This window comes from Rhea pennata, chromosome 8 (assembly GCF_028389875.1).
Source record: "Rhea pennata isolate bPtePen1 chromosome 8, bPtePen1.pri, whole genome shotgun sequence".
Taxonomy (NCBI): Eukaryota; Metazoa; Chordata; class Aves; order Rheiformes; family Rheidae; genus Rhea; species Rhea pennata.
This window is the reverse complement of record NC_084670.1, coordinates 25,465,861-25,490,515: the sequence shown is the minus strand read 5'-3', so window position 1 is coordinate 25,490,515 and position 24,655 is coordinate 25,465,861. Positions and strand designations below refer to the sequence as shown.

The window sequence follows — 24,655 nt, the reverse complement described above, 5'->3', positions numbered from 1 at the left end:
GTATTTTTTTGGTTTTTTTTTGAAATATTCTCCTAACAAACTTCATTGAAATTAACCTTGATAATTTTACTAAGCTCTCATTAAAAAAATGAATCAATAAATCTGATTAAATTTGTATTTCCAATCCAAACCTACTGAGTTCAACACATACACACGCACACACACTCTGAAGGCTTCTGCTCATTTCTCTGAGCTATTTGGCTCAAGGCCTTGCTATAGAAGCAGTTATATATTCTTTTTAGATACAGTGATTATAATAGCAAAATTTCCTTTGCAGAAAAGAGAGTTAAAATGTACTGTTTTTCAGAAGCATTACTACCATCCTTTGCAAGCTATTTACCTGCAATATCAGATTCCCCATACTATAGAGACAGGTGTAAGTACCATTTTTTCAGAGCCCAAAGGCAGATAAGCTGCCTGAGGTACTCATGTTTTTATAGATTAGCTATGTCTGTTGCATCTTTATATGCATCCCCTCCAGTCTTAGTGGCCTTCATCTTCTAATCATATTTCTACACCAGCTGTTCATTGAATAACCCTCACCTTAGTGAATAAGCTCCCATTTTTCTTCATATATAATTTCTCAATCTTTCCCTTTTTAGAGCAAGTCTTTCTTAGGGAAAAGAAAAAGAACAAAATAAACCAGAAAAACAGAATTTAAATCATACTGAAGATTTTTCTGCACTCCAGAAAATTATCAAAATTTGCTAGATGTCTAGCTAAGAACATATAACAGCACACTTTGCTCACATACCATTTATCAGTATAAGCAGTGCACGTTTCTGATTTATGCTATTCCCTAACCAGACATTCTACCTTCTACGTTTGTACATTTATTCCTTTTCATCATGAACTACCTTACAGCTGTCTTTACAGAATCTTGTATTATTGATTTCAAAAAATTCACTGATTTATCTACTGTTCAAAGATATTTCCAGATTATCTATTGTGGTGAGATTATTAATGAAGAATATGTTTGACTCAATATCAGTCTAAAAAGAAGAGAAAAGACACACATTCAGAGACATGTATTCTATTAAGGTTTTTCTTATGTATTTCTCTTTAAAAAAAATAGAAATATTTAAATTGGAAAAAAAATCATCACAAAGCTGATAAAATATTCAAATTTAATAACTATTCTTTTCTAGTATTAATAACTTCAATAAAATAATCTACTCAAAAGATTTAATTAATAGCTTTGCTATTCTTACGAATTCTGAAGTAATTCTTGCAGTCCAGTATGTATAAACTTCCCATTGAGGATTAATTAGAGATAAAAACTGGAGTTTCCATGCTTTCAGAATCTGTAAGTTTTGATCAGTCTCTTATAAGAATTTTTTTTTTCCCCCTTCTTGAACTAAATAGCTAGGGTATTGCTAAAGTAATATAAATTAAAAATACAAAATTGTGCATTATAAAAGATTAAGGAACAGAACTCAAAGATTTTGATATTAAAACTACATATCAAACTACTTGGAGCTGTTCAGCTTTTCTATTTGTTTTTTGATACAAAATTTATTATATTAACATTTGGCTTCCTAAGATTAATTGCAAAGATTTCTTGATAAATTTACCGCACATTCCATCTTCAACAGACAAAGCCCCAACACTTTCCACAGAACCATCTAACAGAATACTCTGTATTAAAAATAAGGTGATACAGAAAGCTAGAATTATATACAGTACTTCAAAACTACTATTGCATATTCCTGTCACAAATGCATTCTAATTACCAACCCACCAGTTGGGTGAAGACTTCCTTGCTGATATCATTAGCATCTGCCTTTCTACAGCTGAATAGGAGAGCTTTTTATTATTATTCTAACATAGAGAAAAAAAAAAAAGTTCAATCTCATGTTTCCAACCTGGTCTCCAAAGTCCTCCGGGAACTTCCACAGTACCACTGGATCTGTAAATAATTGACAGACAGCATTAATCAGAGGCAAAGGAACAGAGTATTACAGTCAGAGTACATTAATATTAAAGAGAGGGTCAGCTTAGCTCCAGCTTAGCTTCAAGCTTTGAGGCAATTGGAAAAATGCACCTAAAAACTAAAGGAAGAAAGACCTATTTCATATTTATGAAACTATATATTTATTGTTTTACAATAAGAGGTTATTATGTACTGAACTACTTTCATATTTAACTTTTCCTTTTAGTCTTTGAGTATCTCTTTTTTTAAGTAGGTATTCAATTTTCACATTAATTTAATTAAGAAATAACGTGATAAGAAATTTCTTTCTATTCACAGAAGGAAAGATGTAAACTGAAATAATAAAATTTATACAAGGTACATAAAAATGCTACTTGTAATTTTAAAGAAAATACAAATATAATGAAAAACCTTGAGAGTACTGGTTAATCCACTTGAACACTTTTCCTTTCCGAAACATTTAAAACTTCAAGCTTTCATTAACCTATTCTAAATTAGCAAACAATGAGAATGACTTATGCCATACATTAGCCTACAATTAATATTATTTTGTATGTATCTAAAACAACGATCTGAACTGTAACTTTGCAACTTTGCTGTTTATCCCCCTGGAGCTTTTAATCTCCTATGATATCTTCCCTAACTTCTAATATTAAACTGTATCACAAATATTCACTAAGCTTCACAATATTACTATATAATAAATTAGAACCACCATTTTTTTTTACATGTTGAAAATAAAATTACCTGTCTTAATAAACATAAAGAACAAATCAGTGTCAAAACTTGGATTATAACACAAGTTCTCTGGTTTCCACTCATGTTCCAGCCAAATACCCCAGATACTTATTACACTGTGGACTACAGGTCTAGGTGCCGGAGGGCAATAAAACAAATAAAGAAACTTGCAAGCAAGAGTCAGGAGAAGGCAGCCTGATGACAATCCCAGCATTTTGGCTACCTTGGAAGTTGCTGGGATTCCTGTCTTCCGAAAAAACAAGATCTCTAAAACATATTCAGATTTCCATTTCTCACATCAGTCTCTAAAGCTAGCACTACCTGATAAATCAGAAACTTCATTCTTATTGCTGTATTTTACCCCAGAACTAGAGAGTTGTCCACTTTTGGCAAGGTAGGGAGGTTGCAAACTGAAGCTTTAAAGGAGGGGAAACATCATCACCGGTGGTATTTTCATTCCCAGTCACTGATGCAATCTCTACTATTCTAGAAGCAGCTCCCATGCCTGCATTTGTCACTGGACAGCACAGAGCACACTGAAGACTGAAGCAAGGCATTCCTCCTGCATTCTGCTCCAGATGTTAGGCTAAATAAACTGTGGAAGATGCATTCTGAACATGTCATCAATCAACAACCTAATTTAGGTCTGCCTTACCAATTTGTCTGGCTGAGAACAGTTAAGCAGCCATATTTTTGCTCCTACTAACATCTGGGGAGGGTTCTACAGTTGGCAGCAGGTTTAGCTTAGTGGGTTAGAGTGTGGTAGTGCTAATGCCAAGGTCGTGGGTTCAATCCCCACACGGGCTATGCTGTGAGTTGGATGATCTCCAGAGGTCCCTTCCAACCTGACCATTCTATGATACTCTGTGATTATTAGATTTGTTATTTATGAAAGTTTATATACTCTACAGAAGAGTTCTCTTCTATCTACTATGGGGAACAAGAACATTTGGAGGCAGATAAGAAACAAGAGAGAAATGCTGTCTATACTTAGTGAGTAGCACTCAATATAATAATATATTAAGGAGAGCTAATAAATACAGTCATCTTTTAAAATGTAAAGCCACCCAAGGATGTTTTCTGAATATTTAAATCACAAAAATGTATAATGGCCAGATACAATAGGAGTCTGACGAACTGTATTTCATACTTGCTTTCCAATTTATGAAAAAAATTTACTGCAGGTAAACAATGATCTTATTGATAAATTCACAGAGCAGGAAACATGCTAACAGATATCAAATTCTGAATATCAAATAATATATAAATTACTTGCTAAAAAAACAACAGAAATTGTGCAGAATCAAAAAATATCTTAAAATTGCTTGCATAGCTGAGGCCGTATGTCCATGAACAAATGGACAAATTTCTCTGCAAAGAGGCAATCCCACTGCTCTCCCACCATCAGCTATTCCTGTCCCTCTCCCTCACGCCAGTGCAGATATTTCTGTGGCTATACAGAGAACCAGATCAGAGAACTAATCAAGTTCAAACTCTAGGATTTTTTTCAAGTTAGTGTCAACTAGTCAAGACTTTAGCTTTTGTGCCAGAATACAGAAGAAAAAAGTAAAGATGGGAAGTTGTAGAGGCGAAGAAAGAGAGACTAATTCACTGGGCAGCAATGATGGCTTAAGCATTTGCAAATGCTTAGAAATACAAGCTGGTTATTAGTTACATCTATTACTATCACCCATTTCTTGTTTACAGTTCCTGAATTCTGGCTCTACCATCCAGAGCTGCTTCTACTGAAAAATTCAGAGAGCCAGTTTCTGTAAACAGGCATGCTGACTAAGGAGGTACAAAGCATTACCAGCAATGTGTTCACTTTGAGAGCTCTCATCTGCTTAAGAATGAAATGGATTATATTATTTTGGGAGATGTTAAATACAGCAACATAATCAGTGTTTAGTGAACACTTTGGCAACATAGTAATAAAATTAAAAGCTTATTTTTCAATACTTTTTGTTTATAAAGATTGTTATTATATAAACTTCTAAATTTGAAAGAATGTTTGTAATTTATTTCTTTTATTGTTCATCATAGAAGTATAACCATTAATCTTTAAAAAGAGGAAATACATCATAATAGCACAACTTCTAAGTTTAATTTTAAAAGGACACAATCAGAAACATTGTATAATCTTAGAATTAAGTAAAGCTTGAATCTAATAACTTATTTTTCTTTGGTCACAAAATGTGTATTATCTTCCCTTCTTAACAACATCAGTGCAGTTGAATCACATTCCACAACAGCACCCTTTACCTACTGGCAACAAGATAAGCTCCAGTAAGTTCTTCTGTGCCCTAATACGCTAACAAATATAAATCTTGTGACTGTAATCCAATGTCCCTCTCATTTCACTATTTTCATTTCATACTAAGGCTCTCTGATATTACTTTTAATTCTCTCACTAAAAATAATAAAACCCAACAGCTTTAAAGTAAATGCCAATTCACTGAACTACAGGTATAATACCATTTATTTTCTTTCTCTACGTTCTTCTTTGAATTTAAGACCAAAAGCTACAATAAATCATGAGAGGATAATTAAATTCATGTAATCTAAAACAGTAAAAGTAATTCTCTGAAATACTCCTTCCTTAAAAAACAGCCAACTATCAAGAAAATATTCCTAATTCAATTAAAAAAAAAAAAACTGTGTTAAAAATAAAGCAAGAATTATACACCTCTCATTACTGGCTTTTAACTGATTATTTTAGTAGGTATTTGCAATAGAGCAAGTAAAAGGAAACTGGATATGACTTATTCCTCAAAAAGTAATTACTATATTCTTTCTATTCCTTCACTTTCTGAAACCAAACCTCAATACCTATAAAAAGCCTTAGGACTTTATGAGAATTATCTGAGTCCGAGTTTGGTCTTTTTAAAAAATATTATGTTTGTTTCTGCTTTTGGCAGCAGACACATCTGACAGCATCTGACACATCTTTGTGGCAACTGCTCGTAAGTGCTGCACAAGAAGAAACAAAAGGGTACTGATTTCGGGGGGAAAAAAAAGAGAAAGTATAATCCGATTCTGCAACTTTATGTACTTTATCTTCAGATTTACAAGACTGAGTTTTCTTCTGAGGTTTATTTTCCAGATACCCCATCTGATCTTGCAATGTTAGGTCAATTTTATGCTGATTTTATGGGTGAGAGGATGAGAATTGCTCAGAAATAGCTGTTGCTAGAGCCAGCTGCTGAACTACTGATTTTCTCCTCATTTTCCATTTTTAACAGAATTAGGACACACGCTTAGCATCAATTCTAAATATACTGAACAAGAAGAACATGTTAAGTGCACACCTAAATCAGCACATATGCTTGAATGTTGCACATGTAAACATATATACGCACCTACACACACATGCATTACTTCTTCCAGTGGCTACTGCATTCAGGGCAATCCATGTTTCTTACAAATATATACACACAGCACGTGCTAAAATATTTTAAAATTCCTTTGCAACATATCATATAGCATTTGAAAGTGTATGTAAAGTATGAATCTCACAAGCACATCTCAAAATGGATGAATGGGTTGCACAGTATATTAGCATGACACTATACAGTATTTACTAGCTTCATGTTTCTTTCTGAGCAGTAAGCAACTAATGGAACATTTATGTATATACTCAAGAGGCAATGGGCAGAAATTGAAGCACAGGCAGTTCTGCGTGAATGTGAGGGGGAATTTCTTCCCTGTGACAGTGACAGAGCACTGGACCAGGCTGCCCAGAGAGGTTGTGGAGTCTCCTTCTCTGGAGCTGTTCAAGGCCCGCCTGGACGCAACCCTGTCTACCATGCTCTAGGTGACCCTGCTGAGCAGGGAGGTTGGACTAGATGATCTCCAGAGGTCCCTTCCAACCTTACTGATTCTATGATTCTATGTCTGTGTGTATACAGATATGTGTGTGAATGAATATATATGCATGTGTGTGTGTGTGTGTGTGTGTGTGTGTGTGTGTATGTATGCATGTATTTATTGAGAGAAGAATGCCACTCATCCTTAAAAACTGAAGAAGATCACTAACTGCTACAGGATTGCAGTAAGCTACATGACAAAAATTTTAATCTGTGAAAGGGAGCATTTAAGTAAAGGTCATGAGTTTTAATTAAAATTTTGCTATAATGATACTTTTAATTTAATGATGCAACTAGAATAACACTGCATATTGTCATTATCCATGTCTGAAAGGTAAAAAGGAAAAAATGCTGGTACGGTGCTTTGGCTACTGAAAAAAACATTTTATCTGAAAATTTATTTTACATGTTGTATGCATGCTTAGTTTAAAAATGCGAGGAAGCTAATCAATTTAGAACAGATAATCCAAAGTTGTAAAAACAGGGAAACAATATCCTAGATATTGTATCTACTTTGAAAGCTGATATACACCATAAAAGCTACAACTTCTAAAGCCTCAAATATCCACATTTAAAAAGAGACTCTTCTTCATAAGCAAACTTAAAAAAAATAATTGTTTTCCTTTTTTGCTATTTAAAGAGTAGTATTTCATTCTTGAAGTTTCATCATAATCACATGGCAGGCTACAGAAAAACAAGTAGTCTGCCTGGTACAATAGGAAGACAGCAACACAGTAGGTTACAGTGCAATCACTTAAAAAAAAAAAAAAAAAAAAATCATTCCCTGAGTCTTCCCTGCCGTAATACTTTAAGAGCTCCAAAAGGATTCTAATGCAAGTGTCCACCTTCCCCATTTGGCTAGACTATCACGCCTTCTGTATGTGAAAGATGAGCCAAGTCCAGTCTAATTTGATCAAAATTATGTATCTAGTCAACATAATTGCTCTGCGAAGTAGCACATTCCTGTATTTGCTATTGTCAGAAATTTCTGATTTAGAATTTTTTTTCACATTAACCCCCGTATACTCTCTGATCAACGTGAGTTTAAAGTAAATGCAAATTTAGTTAATTTGCAAAATTTAGCACTCATCAGAAACAGCATGTTGGATAGACAACATAATTTAAATCAATACCAATTCTATGATTCTATGACACAGAAAAAAAACACGTGGCCCTCAGCCTAGTTTCTGAAGCAGGACTGTCTCATCAGGGCCCCTCTATGAATTTCCCACAGAGGTAAGATAAAAACATATTTTAGTTCAGAGACTATTTTGAACCACTTACCAATCTTTAACAAAGCGCTAAAGACATATATATGCTTATATACCCATTACACTGTTGAATATATAGAGTCTCAAATTACGGACTCACTTATACGCTCCTCCTTCGTCAGCATGAAAGCAAGAAGAGAAAGCTGCCGGTCTGAAGAGTACATCTAACAATACCCAGATGAAGACTGCTGACATGACTGACTTATCTACATCCTCGCCAGCAAAGATTTCCCTCCTTTGCTTTGTTCTGAGGACTGATAATAGGAAAATGAAGCAGTATCCTATGCAATTTTTTTCACCAATGTAAGGCTGCAACTTCATGCACACATCACTAGGTACAACTTATGGGACTGGGGAATTTGGCTTATTACAGTCTGATTATTTTTGCATCATTCATGATCTTGTAAGTTTATCTATAAATATTTTTAAATAGTACTTTTTATAATAAGCTTTAGAAAAGAACTGTGTAACCTCCTGAGTACAGAGTTTAGAAGTAGATGCAACTTTCAGTCCTGCAAATTCTTGGTACAAGTCTGAATAAAGAAAATCATGGAAGAGTTCTTGAGGGATCAAAAGTTAAAGTATAGTACACCTGATATAAAATTAGAAAAATGGGTCACATGCAACACTTAGAAAAAAAAAGAAGAAAAATATTCAAAATGTTGTAATTCTGAACTGTTTCATAGGAAAAATACAAGCTAGTATGACACACATTAAAAGATGATGAAGAAAAAATGCATGTCCTCAGCAAGTAATTCTTCTCCAAAAATCTATTCCTATATAGGTAACCTCACAGAGCATGTCATCCATATTTTTACAAAAACCACTTCTAAAAAATTGCAACTTCTGTAACAAACAAGAAAATATAAAAATCACATTTCTCATAATAGAGTAAATTATAAATTTAGTGCATTCAGAAATACTAAAGATAAAGAGGGAAAGTTTACTGAGCTATATAACTTTTCCAAAATTTCAGGAGAAACTAGATATAAACTAAAAACACTCTTCAGTATCATCAAACTTGCAGATTATAAATCCTACCTAAAAATACAACAAGATAGCCTAATTAGCACACATTCAAGTAGTAATGGAACAGAAATTACAAACACACGCTGAGAAACATCATCTCAGGTAATTCTCTTGATAGTAACAGAGAATAATTTCAGACAGTAAAACATAGTTAAGATAAAATGAAACAGATTAATTAAGTAGTTTACTATTCTGCCTGGAGAGGTGGAATCTTATCGGGGGAGGGGGGGAGGGGGGAAGGGGGGTTGGAGGGATTTTGTGGGGGGGGGTTTTGGGTTTTTTTTGTTGTTTTTAAACAGACCAGCATAGACCAAAAAAACTGCCAAGTAGTCACATCTTGGGACAGAAGAATGGACTAGATGACCGCTCAGTATCCCTCCAGCTATATTTTCTCTAATGCTGGGAAGATATTCACTGAAAAAAGCCATTGGTGCAGGGGGAAAAGAGACTGAGGCCAGGAGGAACGAGGGTGGTGAAAGAAAGCAGTGAGGAAAAGGCAGGCAGGAGAGGAAAGCTTATGCCAGATAGTTGCTCTTTTTTGTGGGAAAAAAGTTCCAGACAGTTGTTGTTCTGTGAATATAAGAATGCAAAAATAAAGCTGAAATGATATCATGATCTCAAGCAGTGAATTTATAAACACAGATATTTAAACAATAAGCACAACTGATTTTGTTAAAGCAGTTCTCAGTAAGAAAAGTTCTCTAAAACAATTTTAATACTGCTATTGCTCAAAGATAAAAATAAGCTATATACTTTAAACAATAAACTGCAGCAATAATTAAAATGGTGCTTTTGAATCAACAGAGTATTTTATGATTGCAACAGTTTTTGGAAACAAAACGAGATCAACTGTAACAAGCAATATGCGTTTTCACAAATGAAATCATCTGACAAAAAACAGCATTCTCATAAAAAAAATACTTCTTGCAGAAAAGATTTCTGTATATCAGATTAAAATTTCTTGTTAGCAATTTCATACATGAAGTGCCAGAGGTGTGCTAGAAGACTGCTGGCGGGCAGATCTGAGTTTGAAAGTGGTCCTGCAGCTCCAAGGTTCTGGGGGATCAAAGCGGAGCAGATCCCAGCAGCTGGAGAAGAAGAGTGACACAGAGGAATAGGGAGGAAGGGAGTGACAGCATTTTCCAAGCATCAGTAATCAAAAGGAAGGATATGGATAAAATAAATAGAAGAAACTTCATTAAAAAAGTGAAACTAAGGAACACTTGCTAACTTCTCTGACACTTGAAAAATGTCAGATTAAAGAAAATATGCAAATGAAGGTGCCACTGTAGAAAATACATGAAAGTACACTTTTATGCAAATTACATAGTGTATTTTTTGCTCATCAAAGGAATTTAAAAAAAAAGCTTTACAGGAACGTTAGATCTGTTCTTACTCTATTTCACAGAAAACTTATTACAGAAGGCAACTACTCTCTCAAAAATTTCATTAAAGAATAGAAAATATATTTACTAAGCTATACCAAATTTTAAGAATCAAGATAAAGAAAGTGGAGTAGAGCTACTCCTTAAAAGCGATATCTTACAACACGGTTACCAGTATTCAAATCCAAAAAAAGTCAGGATACTACAAGTATATACATCCTATACATCTTTCACCCATAACTTCTTTGATCGCACTTTATCCACTCATCTGCATTCCTAAATTACTGCTAGTTTCAAACAGCTGCTACTTCAGCAAACAAATACAAGACAATAAAATACTAAACCAATATATATATATATTCTTCTTGAAAGCAGACTGCTTTTATCCAATCAAAGCAGGGTAATAGTTCCTTGACTGCTAGCAATTTTAAAATTCAGATACTGTGATTTTACAGTTAGATCAGTTACGAAAGAGAAAGACTTTCAAGAATTACATTTGCCTGCTTTTATGGCTATATATTAACATAGTAAAATTATTCCGTGTTTCTAAGTGCTTACATAGTAATCTCAATAGCACATTTTAGCAAGGTGCTGAACTTTGACTAAACTTTAAAAATTTCCTACAATCTGGCTATAATGCAAGAGTATCTTGAATCTCCTTTCCCTTCCTCACACCATCCCTCCCTTTTTACACATGAACACCAATGGCATCCATCTTTCCTTCAAGTCATCGAAAGGCTTATATCCCATTTTGAAAAATTATTTAAGCAGTAAACTCTGGTTATTAATTATTAATTAAAATTATTAATTTATTATTGTTTAATTATTAATTATTTTAGCAGTAAACCCTCACTGGCACCCAAAGAGAATTTCTGAAAGTGTGACTTTCAACATTTTTCCTTTTAACTTTTCTTATGAAACTAAAGGGGGAACTAAACGACAACTGTGTCAATGAACAGACAACACTGTTGTCCTATACACAAAGTGAAAACAGGCAAAGAACATTTCAGTAGTCTGTCTCAGTTATAGTTACAGTAGTTGCAAGAATGCAAGCTGCACATTTGCAAAATAGAAAAGTGAGTTTTATATCAATAACTTTTCTCTCAAATTCAGAAACATAATTATGAAGACTGACTTCTCACAGGTAAGATGTAAACACCTTTTTCTTGCTAGGAAGCTTTTCCCAAGGAAACAGCTTTTAACTGTAGCTGAACATAAGGTAAGCTTTTAAGGAAGCTGAAAACTGTTTGACAACTTAGAATAATTTCTGAAAGACTTACTCTTGCAAAGTACCCCAAAATACAAGTAACTCAAGCTACTCAAGGATTTAATGGCTCAAGGATTTAAGGATTTAATTTTATCCTTTCACTGACACGTAATTTAGAAAACAGTTTCAGGATGCCAGTAGTCATATCACATTTGTTGCATTTCAAGATCTTGTTTTTAAAAGATGTAGATGCTAATAGATTTGTAGATAACAATCTACAAATGTAAGAGTCATTTGATCTTTAAACAAAACATATACACCAAAATCTTCTCTAGTGTATGCAAACACAACTCATATGAAAACTCATGTGAACAGGTGAAACTTGGTTGCTACTCACACTATTACATATCACGGCAACTCTACAGCATTTAAACACAGTCATTACTACCTTATCAAAGTATCAGTGTATCACAATCTGTATTTAAGTGTGTGAGTATGACCTGTGTGTACATCTTACAGTAAAAGCTATGACGAGATTTAATGGTTGCAAAATTTACCACAGATTTATTTTGAAGTACTCCTAATTTCAACTAACACCATAATGATTCCTCTCAAAGTACTCAGTACTCATGGATGTGAAAAGGAAGTGCAAATATCAAACTACCCCATCTAATAACTTATGTAGTTCAACCTACTGCCCTGCAGAGGTCCATGGTGCTGTCTGAGAGCACTACAGGTCTTTGAGCTGGCTGTTTCTCAGAATTCTCACAGTACACCCTCTGTATAATGGAAATTCTCAGCTAGCAAATAAATACTTTTTCCCTCTTATGAACCAGTAGATGGTCAGAACTTTAGTCAAAATTTGCTATTTCCTTCAGAGCTACAGGTCAATCCCTCTGCCCAAGAATTTGTTACCACCAAAGGAATAGAGCAGTAAGTCATTTCAGCTAACTAGGGTACAAAGAAAAAGTCTTTTTGGCAGCAATGCTATTAGCCATGCTTCAGGATAAAACCTTAATCAGGGTGAGAGTTCATTGCACAGAAAGTGCACAGATAAAATGAGTATGTTCAGCCCTCATTTGGTCTTTTTGCAAGATAAGTAGGAGCTTCTTTTACCTGCTACATCTTCAGAATGAGCTCGTAAAATGTGGCAACAAATGTATGCCCTTTGGAGCTGCAATGTTATTCTTTATTTTTCTAATTTTCACTTTTAACTATGAGTGAACTACAGCTCATGAAAATGAGGATATAAAAGCTGACTAAAGAAGCAGCAAAAGAACAAGAAGTGAGCATTATATATGCCTTATCTCATTTAAAAGGTTTGAGGAAGGTTTGCATTAACAGAATACATCTGTTTTTTCTATCCCTTAGTGTCTTGTTCAAAGACTTCTCGATGAGACAGGTTGTGCAGAGATCTAATGAAATGAACAATGGCTGAAAAGAACAACACTAACTTCATTCACATTTAAAACCAAATACAAATCTTACACCTAGTTCTGTAAAGATGAAAAGCTATCCCACTACACCACCTTGGAAATAAGAAACCTTATGTAGCTTTTTTGTTTGGTTAGTTTTCTTTTAAATGAAGGTACAATATTCAGAGTTCTTAGCTCACAATATTTTTAAGAACTCTGAATGTGATATTTTCTTACATTAGTGCTGCAAGATTGATTTTTGAGAAAGATCTAGAAGAGCTCAAGAACATTATTACCAAGTTATATGCACTAATCAAGAAGTAGTAAATATCTTGCAGTTCAAAACCCACTGGAGGTGGTCTGCTGTTCAGCTCTCCATGTCAAGGATGCCTGACCAGAGAGACAACCCTGAGAAACATTTCATCTCACTAGCTAAACCACTGTATTTGCTCTGTGGAAACTTACACAGACTACATACAGAAAAATGGAAAAAAAATTGGCACATATGAGGGACCATATCTCCAGTATCTTACGGATGCTGTATTACTACTTCCTAAATCCCTTTAAGAAATAAAAATTTTGGTATTACCTTGGACATCGAACTCGAGGTATGTGTGAACTTGTAAAGCAAGTGGGAGAAACAGAAGAATATTCAAAGTCATTTTTTACCAGACATTTATCAGAAAGGATACAAAAAGCAATCTTAGATTACAACTTGTATGTCTAAAAAATGTAAAGAGGAAAAAATTAACCAAAAGCTCAATGCTTCTGCACATTTTTTTAAACTTGAAATTAGTCCAGTTTTCTCGCACCTTCCAGTTAAAAACAATGTTGCTGGGAAACTCCCTCTTGACTAGAGAAGATGAAACTGGAGTTTGCCACATGGTGATTCCTGGAGCACGGGGGGGGGGGGGGGGGGGGGGGGGGGGGGGGGGGGCTGGGCTCTGCTTCCTCCTCCCCCAGGGCCCAGCCTCAGTGAGCACAAAGAAGGCTGCAGGGAAAGCCCAGCACTGTAGCTTTGTGCAGGTGCAGAAAACAAAGGAAGCAATAGACTTAAAGGTATGAAAACTTGCCTTAGACGCTGACCTGGCATCCAAGCACTTCTAATTTGCAGGGAGATCAGTCTTGAAATGGGCTAGCTTCGGTGTTTGGGAATTCAAGCAGAAGTGAAAGCACTGTCAGTTTCTCCCTTCCATTGCTATCAAACATTAACCTTTTATCATGATACTCAATTCAGTGTCTTATGAACACAAAATATATACAGGAATCATGACAGAATCGCACCAGCTTTTCATCTGCCATGATGAACGCTAATCTAGCATTAATCTGTAACAAATTAGAACGCTGGCAGAAAACATACATCAACAAAAACACTTCTCGCACAGCTTCCAGCCAGCTTCCTCCCCCTGACCAGTTCAGACCTACCTTTCCTGGGATTTAGTGAGCTCGCAGAGCCAAGCCCGCTGCCCCTGCTGCTCCAACCAAGGATGGAGCACGAGTGAGAAGGGCTTTTCTGGTCTGTAGAGCCATGAAAAAATAGATTCTCCATTCTCGTTTTTTTTTATTCTATTTACATTACATTTTAATTAGCAGAAATACTACTTTCAGCACATATATTCACCTCATCTTATGATTACACTGTGCAACAATGTCAGAGCATTGCTCAGTGATAGTCAGCTCATGTGCAAAAGATAACGAATGTAATTGTTACAAAAACATAAAATTTTAAACTTCCCACCTTTATCTTGTTTTCATTCTCCCATTAAAATCTAGATGGTCTATATGAAATTTGAATCTTTCGCTTTTTGCTTTCTAGTTGTCATAGGAAAGAACGGGAGTTGTGCAGCACTAATAGCTCAAACCTGACCTGGCTATTTCTTACTCCTCTAAATGTCTGCTCTGAAACACTTTCAGCTACAAAAGCTCTATCACACTGCATTTCATAAATTCATACATAGTCTTCAATAAATTAAATTAAAACAATCGAAAACAGTGAGTTACACGAAGGTCTAAAACCATAACAGCCTGTTGTATAGCCACAGTCTATACATACATAGTTTGCTATATGTGTAAACAGCTCAGATTTAAGATCATTAAAGTATCTTTTAAAAAATATCTTTCCCAGGTACTTCTGATTAAATATTTTTTTTTCTTGCTTGTTCATGATACACTAAACCTGAATAAAGATGAAGGAGCACTGATAAGTACAATTTTTTTTTGCCTTATTTTTTCATCTTACACCAAACCTATTTTAATACCATAGAGGAAAAAAAAAAGCTCATCAGTCACCTGATGGAGTAATTCAAAACTTAACCAAACAGGGCTAATGGGTGAGAATTGAATTGAAAACACCTTGGCAAAGAAAGCAATTTCTTTTCTTCGCACTCCTCAGAAGCTGTGGGTGGTCACTGTAATCGAACCGTCAACAGTGAGGGGCCATCTGTCCCAAGGGCCCTCCATGTGAACAAGAATCAACAACAAAAAATTTTGAAGGCCAGACCACATGCATTCAGCCCTGATTTGTCTATGACAGGCAGCATGCAGCTGAAAATCAATGTTTTGACGTTTTTCACATACCAATCTTTAAAAGTCAACACTGAAGTTCTGATAAGAACAAAACATGAAGAACAGGTTAAGAGATTGCTTACAGAAAGATCAGTGTTACTCCATCAGCTAATAAACCTTACAGTCAGCTGAGATTCTCACTCTATCATGATAATCACTCCTGTTTTAGTATCCAGTAGCCATGTTCAGAAGAGAAGATATAGAAAACAACCTTTACACCAGCATTTATGTTGCAAGTTCTCTCTAGCATTAGCCTGTGCACCTACTAAGATATTCTAATCACTAACCAAACCACTTACAAAGAATTACCAAAGCTTGTTGTTTCTATAGCAAACAAAGAAAACATTAAGAAAGGATCTTCACAGAACTTTCCAAGTCAGTGACCACACACAATACATTTTAGGGCTCATTTGAGGAGAAGGGGACTCGGGCTCATGCAGAAGGGTACAGTGGCTTTGGCACTCAGTGTCCCAGGGAACAGAGAGCACCATGAATCTGCACCAAAGGTGCCTCTTAGGACCAGAGCATGGACTCGCAGCCCCCCAGGGATGCTCTCACACTGAGGACTCTTCCTTCACTTTCACAGGGGAACAACACACATGGCGAAAGGTTAATGCTATTTACCTCTTCAGTATTTTCCTACCGGAAAAATGTTTTGTTCTCCTAGTAAAACAGACTCCCTGGAACAGCTGCACCTACCTCTCCATGCATTTCTCTAACTGCTTTAAAGCTCTGAAGAGTCACAAAGCAGTTACGGAGGACAGCAAGAAAAAGATCTACTCATTCAATAGTTTTTCAGCTTCATTAACAACATTTGTCCTTCTTTGGTTTAATAAAGCCACAATGTGGACCTGGCTGACAGGACAGACAGTAAGAGGTGCCAAAGACAAATGTAACAGACTGGGAATTAAAACACATGTGTTTCTTACACTCAGTCCTACCAGTTACCTACTGCATGACCTTAGTCATGATTCAGAAGAACATTTACAGACAAAGAAGGGCATTTCCATGCAAGCTCTAGGTTAGTTATTTTAAAGCACAGGCCACGCATTTACGTAGGCAAATAAATGCAAATCAGAAAAAGCAAGTCAAAGGTTTTTGTCTCAGCTATTTATAGTTACTCAGATCAATACTCAGGTATGTGCCAGTGAGCACTGAGTCAACAAAACAGGGGATATAAACTGCACCCCAATATATGTAAAGGCATAACAACTGGAATGGTAGAGTGTCTTGGCACCTAGGAGGCAGATCTATGTTCCAGCATACTCAGTAAATAAGAAACTACAAGACAGTCCTTGAAATCATGTACATGCGTGATAAAACAGAAGACTTACGTTTGCTTACTAATTTTTAAAGTACTGTTTAGTCAAAACGGCAAGTAAGAAGGGTAATGTAGATGCAGTATTTCAACTTAAATTGTTACATAATAACTGTGAGGCAAAGTGCAAAATACATTTTATCTTATGAACACCTCAAAGCCTATTGCTTGCTTCATTCAGTGGAATCTCAAATAAATCATGCACAAAATACTGAAAATAAATTTAACAGTGTGGTTATATAACAGTCTTAAAAACTACAAAGTCCCTTTCCTTAAAAGTCGCTTTCCTCAAGTCTTCCAAATAGTCATGAACACACAAATCTATCGTTCTTCTAATATCTCTGTCCTTCAGCAAACAATGTATTTCATCTTGAACAGAAAAAGCTAAAGTTCAGAATAATACACTACACTCACATTTTCCGTGTGAGGTCAGAGCTAAACACGTTCTTTGTAAACTGAGCTTTTTTAGAAGGTAATATCATTCTTCTCGGATTTCAGAAGTTTGTTTGTATTTAAACTAGCTGTCCTGAAGTACAAGAATGTACATCTCAGGAGAAATTGCTTCAGCGAAGGTACCCTGCCCGTAGAGTACATAGCTACACGGCTGTGCAGAAGACCAACCGCAGGCCTGGCTGCCAGGCCACCCGGCTGGCCGTCACACGGCCGTGCATGCCAGCTGGGCTGCGGGCCATAGATCCTGCCTGCTCGGCCACCTGGTTGGGAAGGTAAGCAAGCGGCCCAGAAAGTGGTTACCTGCTACGGGCGCAGATACAAATGAGGAGGAAAGGACCCATGCTACAAAGAACGAGGTGTTTGGGGATGGGGTAGCTAAGGACTGCAGGACAGAAGATGGTACTAGAGCAAGACAGGCCATCAATTTGTTTGAACTGAGTACTTCTGCCTCTTATATGACAAAGATCTTAATCTTCCTTTCCAAAGAGTTTCAACAGCAGGAAATGAGAGGAGGAAGCGGAAAACATAAGTAGTGCATGTACATGCACCAGATACCTAGCAGTCAAAAATATTAGCAAGGAAAAAAATTATTGATGTGAAAGAACATGGAATGACTCATTAATAAATTAGCAGCTGCATAAATTAACATTGTTTCATATAAAAATATCATTTTACCAAATAAATCTGCTGCATATATTTCAGAATAAAACAATGAACCCACATAACAGTAACAGCAGTCAACATGTAGCATGTACAAGGAGCGAAAATGCATGATACTACATAAAGTATTATATACTACATTACATTGTCTGCAGGAAATGTTTCGTGGAAAGGTTCTCTCTCAACCACCACCCTTCTCTCATTTTAGTTTGTGTTCAGTGGTTGCATGAAAGGATTAGATAGTATTATATTTTCAATGTGTAGGAATAGCCATATGATTATACCACCCATTTTATATTTATTCCTCTAATTTCTTCCTTGATATAGATCATTACAGATCTCAGGTTACCTAGAAGCTGCACATCACTAATCACTTCAGGTCATTTCACACTCATGTTTTGTTGTCCCGTATATGTTCACCACCTTGGTAAGCAAGTCAGTGCCGCTGTCAATGCAACAGATAATTGTTGAACCTACATTAAAGAAATTCTTAAAAGGATGATCTGAATGAGCAGTACAACACGATAAATAACTGGAACTTTCCTATTTATTTTTGCTTTTGTTTCTCAATTCTAAGCGAACTACAGAGAATGACCTATGGTTATATAAAAGTAGAAGTCTATATCATTTTATTTCACCACTAAGAAACAGTTGAGCTCCATGAATGTATAGGAAAATTAGACCTGCCACAGTCCACAGATAAAACCAACTCACGCTCTAAAAAGGAGAAAAAAAATTCACGCTGCTGTTTGTAACGCATAAACCTTTTAACGTCTTTTAACGTTAAACCTAAAACACATAAACCTTTTAACATCTGAGGCTTCCCCAAGGGCAAAAATGTCATTTTAGCTGAGAACATCATTCTGTTCCATCAGATCTGAAAAGCCTAAAAGGTCACAACAATTTATATAGCGGGCAGCTCACTGAACAGCAGTTACAAAACTAATCCATTATAGTAAGACAAATAGAGTATACTAGGTTATTCATTTTGCTTTTATTTAATAGCTACAGGAATAATCTGCAAAGATATGTCTAGCCAAGGACTATAGTTTTGAATCTTTCATTTAAAAGTGATCCCTTTAATAACACTGCATTTCTGACAGGCTCTGCACTCCCACTCCATAGCGAAGAGGTATTGGCTGTATTTTGGCACCTATGAATGCAAAACGATTTCTAAGACACATAAAGAGGATGAAGACTCTTCTCCCACATTTGAAGGTATGCCGTATCATGAAAGTACATTTAATAATGCTTTTCTGAGAAATTTACCCCCATTATAATTAAGCAGAAGAAAGAGGGATGCCTATGAAATTGAGAAGCAAGGGATTAAGTTTAGCTGAGGGTGAGGGGAAGCATGAAGTCTCTGGTTGTGCTATGTCCAAGTACAATTAAAATCAAGCATGTACCAAAATATCTCACTGAGTGCTGAGAAGTCTTGTCACTGACTGGCTGAGGAATGCTAGTGGTTATTGATCACTTCTTTTAATGCTAGGGGCCTAAAACTGTCCAGGTCATAAGCAAATGTTTGAAGACATGACATGTGAAGAAGGTCAGCAACAAAGCCTTGCTTTAATCCCTTTGTGTGAAGCAGGAAGAGGAATTTACCTCACATATAAAACACATCTATGGCCAGTGAAGTATAAAACTTCTAGAAGCGCATAAGCAAGGCATTATGTCTTCTCTGCTTTTTCGCATGCTGAGAAAGACAAGACAAGATGAAAGTTGTGCTTCTTATGGTTTGAATGTAGTGAAGCACAAGAAACGATTGTATTCCAGGCAGGGAGCTTTAATGCGCCAAGTATATTAATCACTACTGGTATCTTATGCCAGTCTGACTGAAGAGTAGCGTAACCAATTAGCCCAAACTGGTGGACCAGAGAGTATGGAAGGCTTAACTATTAGCTAACATAACTTCCATCATTTCTAATTGGATTGTGACTAAATTCCCAACACTGATAATACCAAAATGAGATCAGAGAGGAAAGCCTCCCTATTCCCTTTGCACTGAGACTGGAAACAGCTCTCCCCTGCTGCTGTACAATAGCACTGACCACCCAAAGATCCATGTTATTAACTAAAAGAGACCCATCTCACTGCTTGTTGTACATATAACTGCTATGCTTCTTTATGAATCTCAAAGCACAACCCAGAAACAGTTAAAAGGCCAAATGCTAATATTATGTTGACTTATACAATGAAAGATAATTATCTGATCTGGGTAGGAGAGAGGGAGAGCAAAGTAACTAGGACACAGTGTTGCGTTTTTAAGGGCTGCTGAAAGGCTAGATTTTTATTTGGCATCTCTTTATGAAGCATCTGAGGAAAGGGTGCTATACAAACTTCAAATTCTCTATCAACTTTCAACTAAGTTAGTGCACATCTTCAGAACCACTTATGTCCTATTAGAACTCACGTAACCATTCCTGACACTCATTTGCTTGACCCATTTTTGATAAACAAAGAATGGAGTACTTGAAGTATTTTTCCCCCTTGTTCATCCCATTCTTCACTAGTCTCTTATTTTATGGTCAGAGGTTAAACTGCTGACCTCTCACCTTCAAGGCAAGTTTTTCCCCCTTTCTATAAAAGGTTTTTCACAGTGTGCAGCATTCGGATTAGCCCCAATCTCCTTGAACAAAAGCTATGCCTTTGTACTACTGGTTTGGGCATGGAGTCCGTACATCAGAGGAAGCTGCTCCTACTTACCATTCACAATAACTATATTGTGAGGCCCCTCTAGCGCCTCGTCTCTCAGTGTCTAGACTTTCACCCAACCAGCCAGCTAAAAGAAAATCCTGTTAAGCACTCAACTGAAAATTAACTATGGTATCCTGTTGTGAACCTGATGAAGACGTTATTTGAACATACGGTAAAACTTTCCATTGTTTAACATAAAGATAAGAGAAAAACTTTTAGAGCCCTAAGCTTTAAACAGTCATAGAGATCAATTCACTCATGGGTCAGTAAATGCATTTTATTAGCAAACAGCCATTGCTTATGTGTGTCTTTAAAATAATACACAGGTTATTAAATTATACTCAAACACCTGGCATTTCGGAAATCTACAGAGTGCCTCATTTTTTATATGCAATAAGAACATGCTAAGATAAAGCTTAAAATGTAAGGAAAAGTAGTATAATTTCTAGACTTAGCCAAAAACATTGCATCAGTACTGTCCATTATCTCAATTATCTTTAACAATTAAAACAACAGAAATATGGCAAGAGAAATATTTAATGCTTTGCTATATGGAACAAGATGTGTTAGCGCTCAGCATCACTTGCCCTCATTGAGAACTATACGCAGGAAAGGTTTATCTGTAAAGCTGGAAGGCAAAAAGTGATTTATATTTTGTTTTTGTAGCTGTTGCATTTCAATAACATAGGTAACAGGCAAAGGCAATCAAGTTTTCTGAAGTGGATTAACACTAATAAAGATGTAGTAGTCTTCCATATTGAGAAAAAAATCCAAAAGGTAGCCATAAAAACCTACATCTGAACAGTGTTTAAATGTTTGAGTATGTATATGATTCTATGAATCACTTTATCATTTTAGACAAATGGATTTCTGCAGTTGGTAGAAGAGAAGGAAGAATGCTAGTGTTTCTGGAAAAGCCACTAGTCCTACTTTTCACAGTCAACTTCTCCCAAAGGTTCATTTTTATAAACCTACGTCTTTTTAGTTTTGGGTTTACAAGATGCTGGGATTTTAATTTAACATTTATTAATTTTCTTTGGATTCAAAGGAATGGTACAGTGATTGCTATTTGGCCTTTCATAGTGCCATTAACACACAACCACTCATTCATTCTAATACACTCAATAGCTTGAGAATAATTAAGATCTAGAAGAAAAAAATGTATACATTACACATAAGAAAACTTTATAATCTCAGTTACTATTTGTGCAGATATCTCAAGTAAAAAAGAACAAAACACTTCAGGAAAAGTACAGCTAAAATATGGATGTAGCACATGGTACATAATGCAAGAATCCTGGCACTACCTCAAAATTAGTTCCTGTTTCATATTCTCCTCAAAATTAGTTCCTGTTTCATATTCTGTATCACTACAGTAATACAGTGGTGTCAAGCAGCTATATAATGAACAATAAAAAAAGACTTAAAAAAAATATTAAGCCAATAGCTTTGTGGAGTTTGTATAGCCTCTCTTGAATTTGCATCTTGGAAAGAGTTCCTTGGGCTTTTCTGGGAGAATAAGCCACAGCTGAGAACATGCATCTATTTCACCAACTTATTTTAAAAAATGAAGTGTCAGCACAGGCAAAACGCTTGCCATTTGGCACAGGATGTTAGGGGCGGGGGAGAGAATCCTTGCATTTTATTTGTGGTTTTTTAAAAATGTATTTTATGATGAAACGAGAAAATGTGGAACTATCTTTGCTGCAACAGAAAAAAAAAATCACAGCTATCCCTCCACAGCTGCCCCATAGGGCCTAGTCAGAGCAGCTGTATATGGAAAGCACAGGAACTCTAGATCCTGAAAACAAAAAGTTATGGTAACTGCAAAACCATCAGAATACCAGTAACCATCATTCTCTCAACAGGAAGAAAAGGTTGAATTTATGAAGGAGGCAGAGAACAGGCTTAACTGTCTTCATGGAGTATCAGATACCAGGCATGTTCCACTTTCTCCCTGCGCTACACAGGATAGTCATACTCGAGAAGCCTGAGTATTTTAGTGTCCCTGTAATGCTCTAGTAAATAAATAAAGATACAATGCAATAAAACAAATAAATAAGGATAGCTGCTGTCATACCTAGACACAACTAGGTGCTACAAGTTCTAATACTTCCAGTTATTTATTAAAAAAAAAAGTCAGTCTTTGGTATGTTTTAGGAATTACACTCTTTTCCAAGTCTGAACCCTGGACCACTTATCAAAGAGACACATACTCTATCCTACACTCACCAGTAACGCCTTCTGCATTAAAAGAAGGGTACAAATTTCCTCAGGCTTGTACTGAGCTACTTTTACTTGGAGTCACCATACGTACACCCAATCATATTATCATTAATCTCCAGGACTGATAAAAAGCAGATAGTAATAAAGAGGTATTTACCATAATTAAATTGGAAAGAAAAGGAAAATTGTTGCCTTCTACACCAAGTAGATATGCTTTCTGCTCAGCACACTGTCACATGGACAGTATAAGACAGCAACGGCTGCTCATCTTTATGTATCAAGGCATGATTTACTTTTAGATAAACTGACAATACCAGTCATCACAAGACAGATTTCTCAAATGACAATTCAAGGGCATTAAATTCAAAACTACAAAATAATCTTTTTTTTTCCCCTGAAGCTGAATAGTAATACACATAAGCCTTAACTCCCTGAAGCAACGTAACTGCCACAAAACAACAGAAAATCTAACACTATTATCCTGTTTACAGTACCGAAGAACTTGCCTATTTATAGATATTTTATGCAAATGATTCAACAAAATGCACTTTTTCACACATACTTAAACTGTTCTGAGAGGAATTATTCAGATTTAATTCTGATAGACATAAAATCTGAAAAGAAATGTTGCCTGAAAAGGAACAAAACCTAAACATTAACCTGAGAATACGATAATAGGAATGAATTAGTTCTTTTATAATCCATTACTACTTTTAGTTGTAAAGAAGATTACTGAGAGAAAAAACAGAATTTATGCGATAAGACTTCAAATTCAGAACTTGAAATTCTTCCCATGACAAGAAAAAAATCGGAAATTCTTCCTCCTATACTTAAAACAGATTTTGGGTCATTTTTATATTCTCTTCTCTGACCTCACATTTAGCACCAGAGCATTGTGCCAGAGAAGAAAAGGAGGCTCTGAAGAACTGCACTACCTCAAGTCAGATACACCACTGATTTGAAGTGTTAGAAACACTTAGACACAAAACTATATATTTTAATAGATCTGTATATTTGTAATCTTACTATGAGGAAAAGGACTAAATGAACAGCATATTCTTCACCATGGGTAAGATAAGTGAATCTAGTAAGATCAAGGATGATCTTTTGACGGAACACTAGTTTCTAAGCAACAGGCAAAAAATTGTAAATCATGATCCTGCTGCTGTGTAATCCATAATGCAATGACATCCTGAATATTTTGTGTAGCTATGATCATCCCATCGCAAAAAAAAGTACATAATAAAAAAGGTTGAGAGAATAACAACAAAGGACATCATAGATATGGAAGACCATCTATTCATAGTCAGACTAAACAGACTACACTCCTCAGTCTGGAGGAGAGGCATCTGCGGGGGAATACTACTGGTACAAGTGAAGGTGAAAAGAAAGTAATTGTTCTCAGTTTCTTGTGATACAGAACCTATAATTCAAGTAAATTATGAGTAGCAGGTTTAAAATAAACAAAGGCAAATGCCTTTCACAGACTCTCTAATTCAGCTACAGCAGTGACTGGCAGAATGTTGTGGAGGCCAAGAGTATAAATGGGATTCAAAACCAATCATTTACAGAAGATAGATCCACTGTTGGTCATCAGAAACATGACAGTCTTAACCAATTTCCAAACCAGGCAGTTCCTCAACAACTGGCCATTGGTATTTATGGCAAAGTTATTTATACCTAGGAAGAGAATCAGCTACACAACTCTAGCTTCCAGCAACTGAAAGCTTACAACTTCCTGAGTTAAGGAGAGCTGAGACACAAAATAGATTCCTTTCACTTCTAACACTACCAGCAGTTACACAGAGGTGGAGGAATAAACCTGTGCAAAACCTTTCCTATTTTTCTTCTCTGACATATTTTTCCAATGCGTTATCAGCTATATAACTACT

The 24,655-nt window shown here is 35.8% G+C and overlaps 1 protein-coding gene across 5 annotated transcripts in view; it reads right to left on the bottom strand.

The window, feature by feature from the left end:
• DENND1B (DENN domain containing 1B) overlaps positions 1-24,655 on the bottom strand; it is a 169,268-nt gene that overhangs the window by 120,447 nt on the left and 24,166 nt on the right. For all 5 annotated transcript variants that reach the window (XR_009959096.1, XM_062581396.1, XM_062581393.1 and 2 more), the window contains exon 3: positions 1,866-1,909. Coding sequence is in view for 4 of the 5 variants with exons in the window: in XM_062581396.1 (XP_062437380.1) it covers positions 1,866-1,909 (44 nt within the window). In the remaining variant the exon portion in view is untranslated. The remainder of the gene's footprint in view (positions 1-1,865; positions 1,910-24,655) is intronic.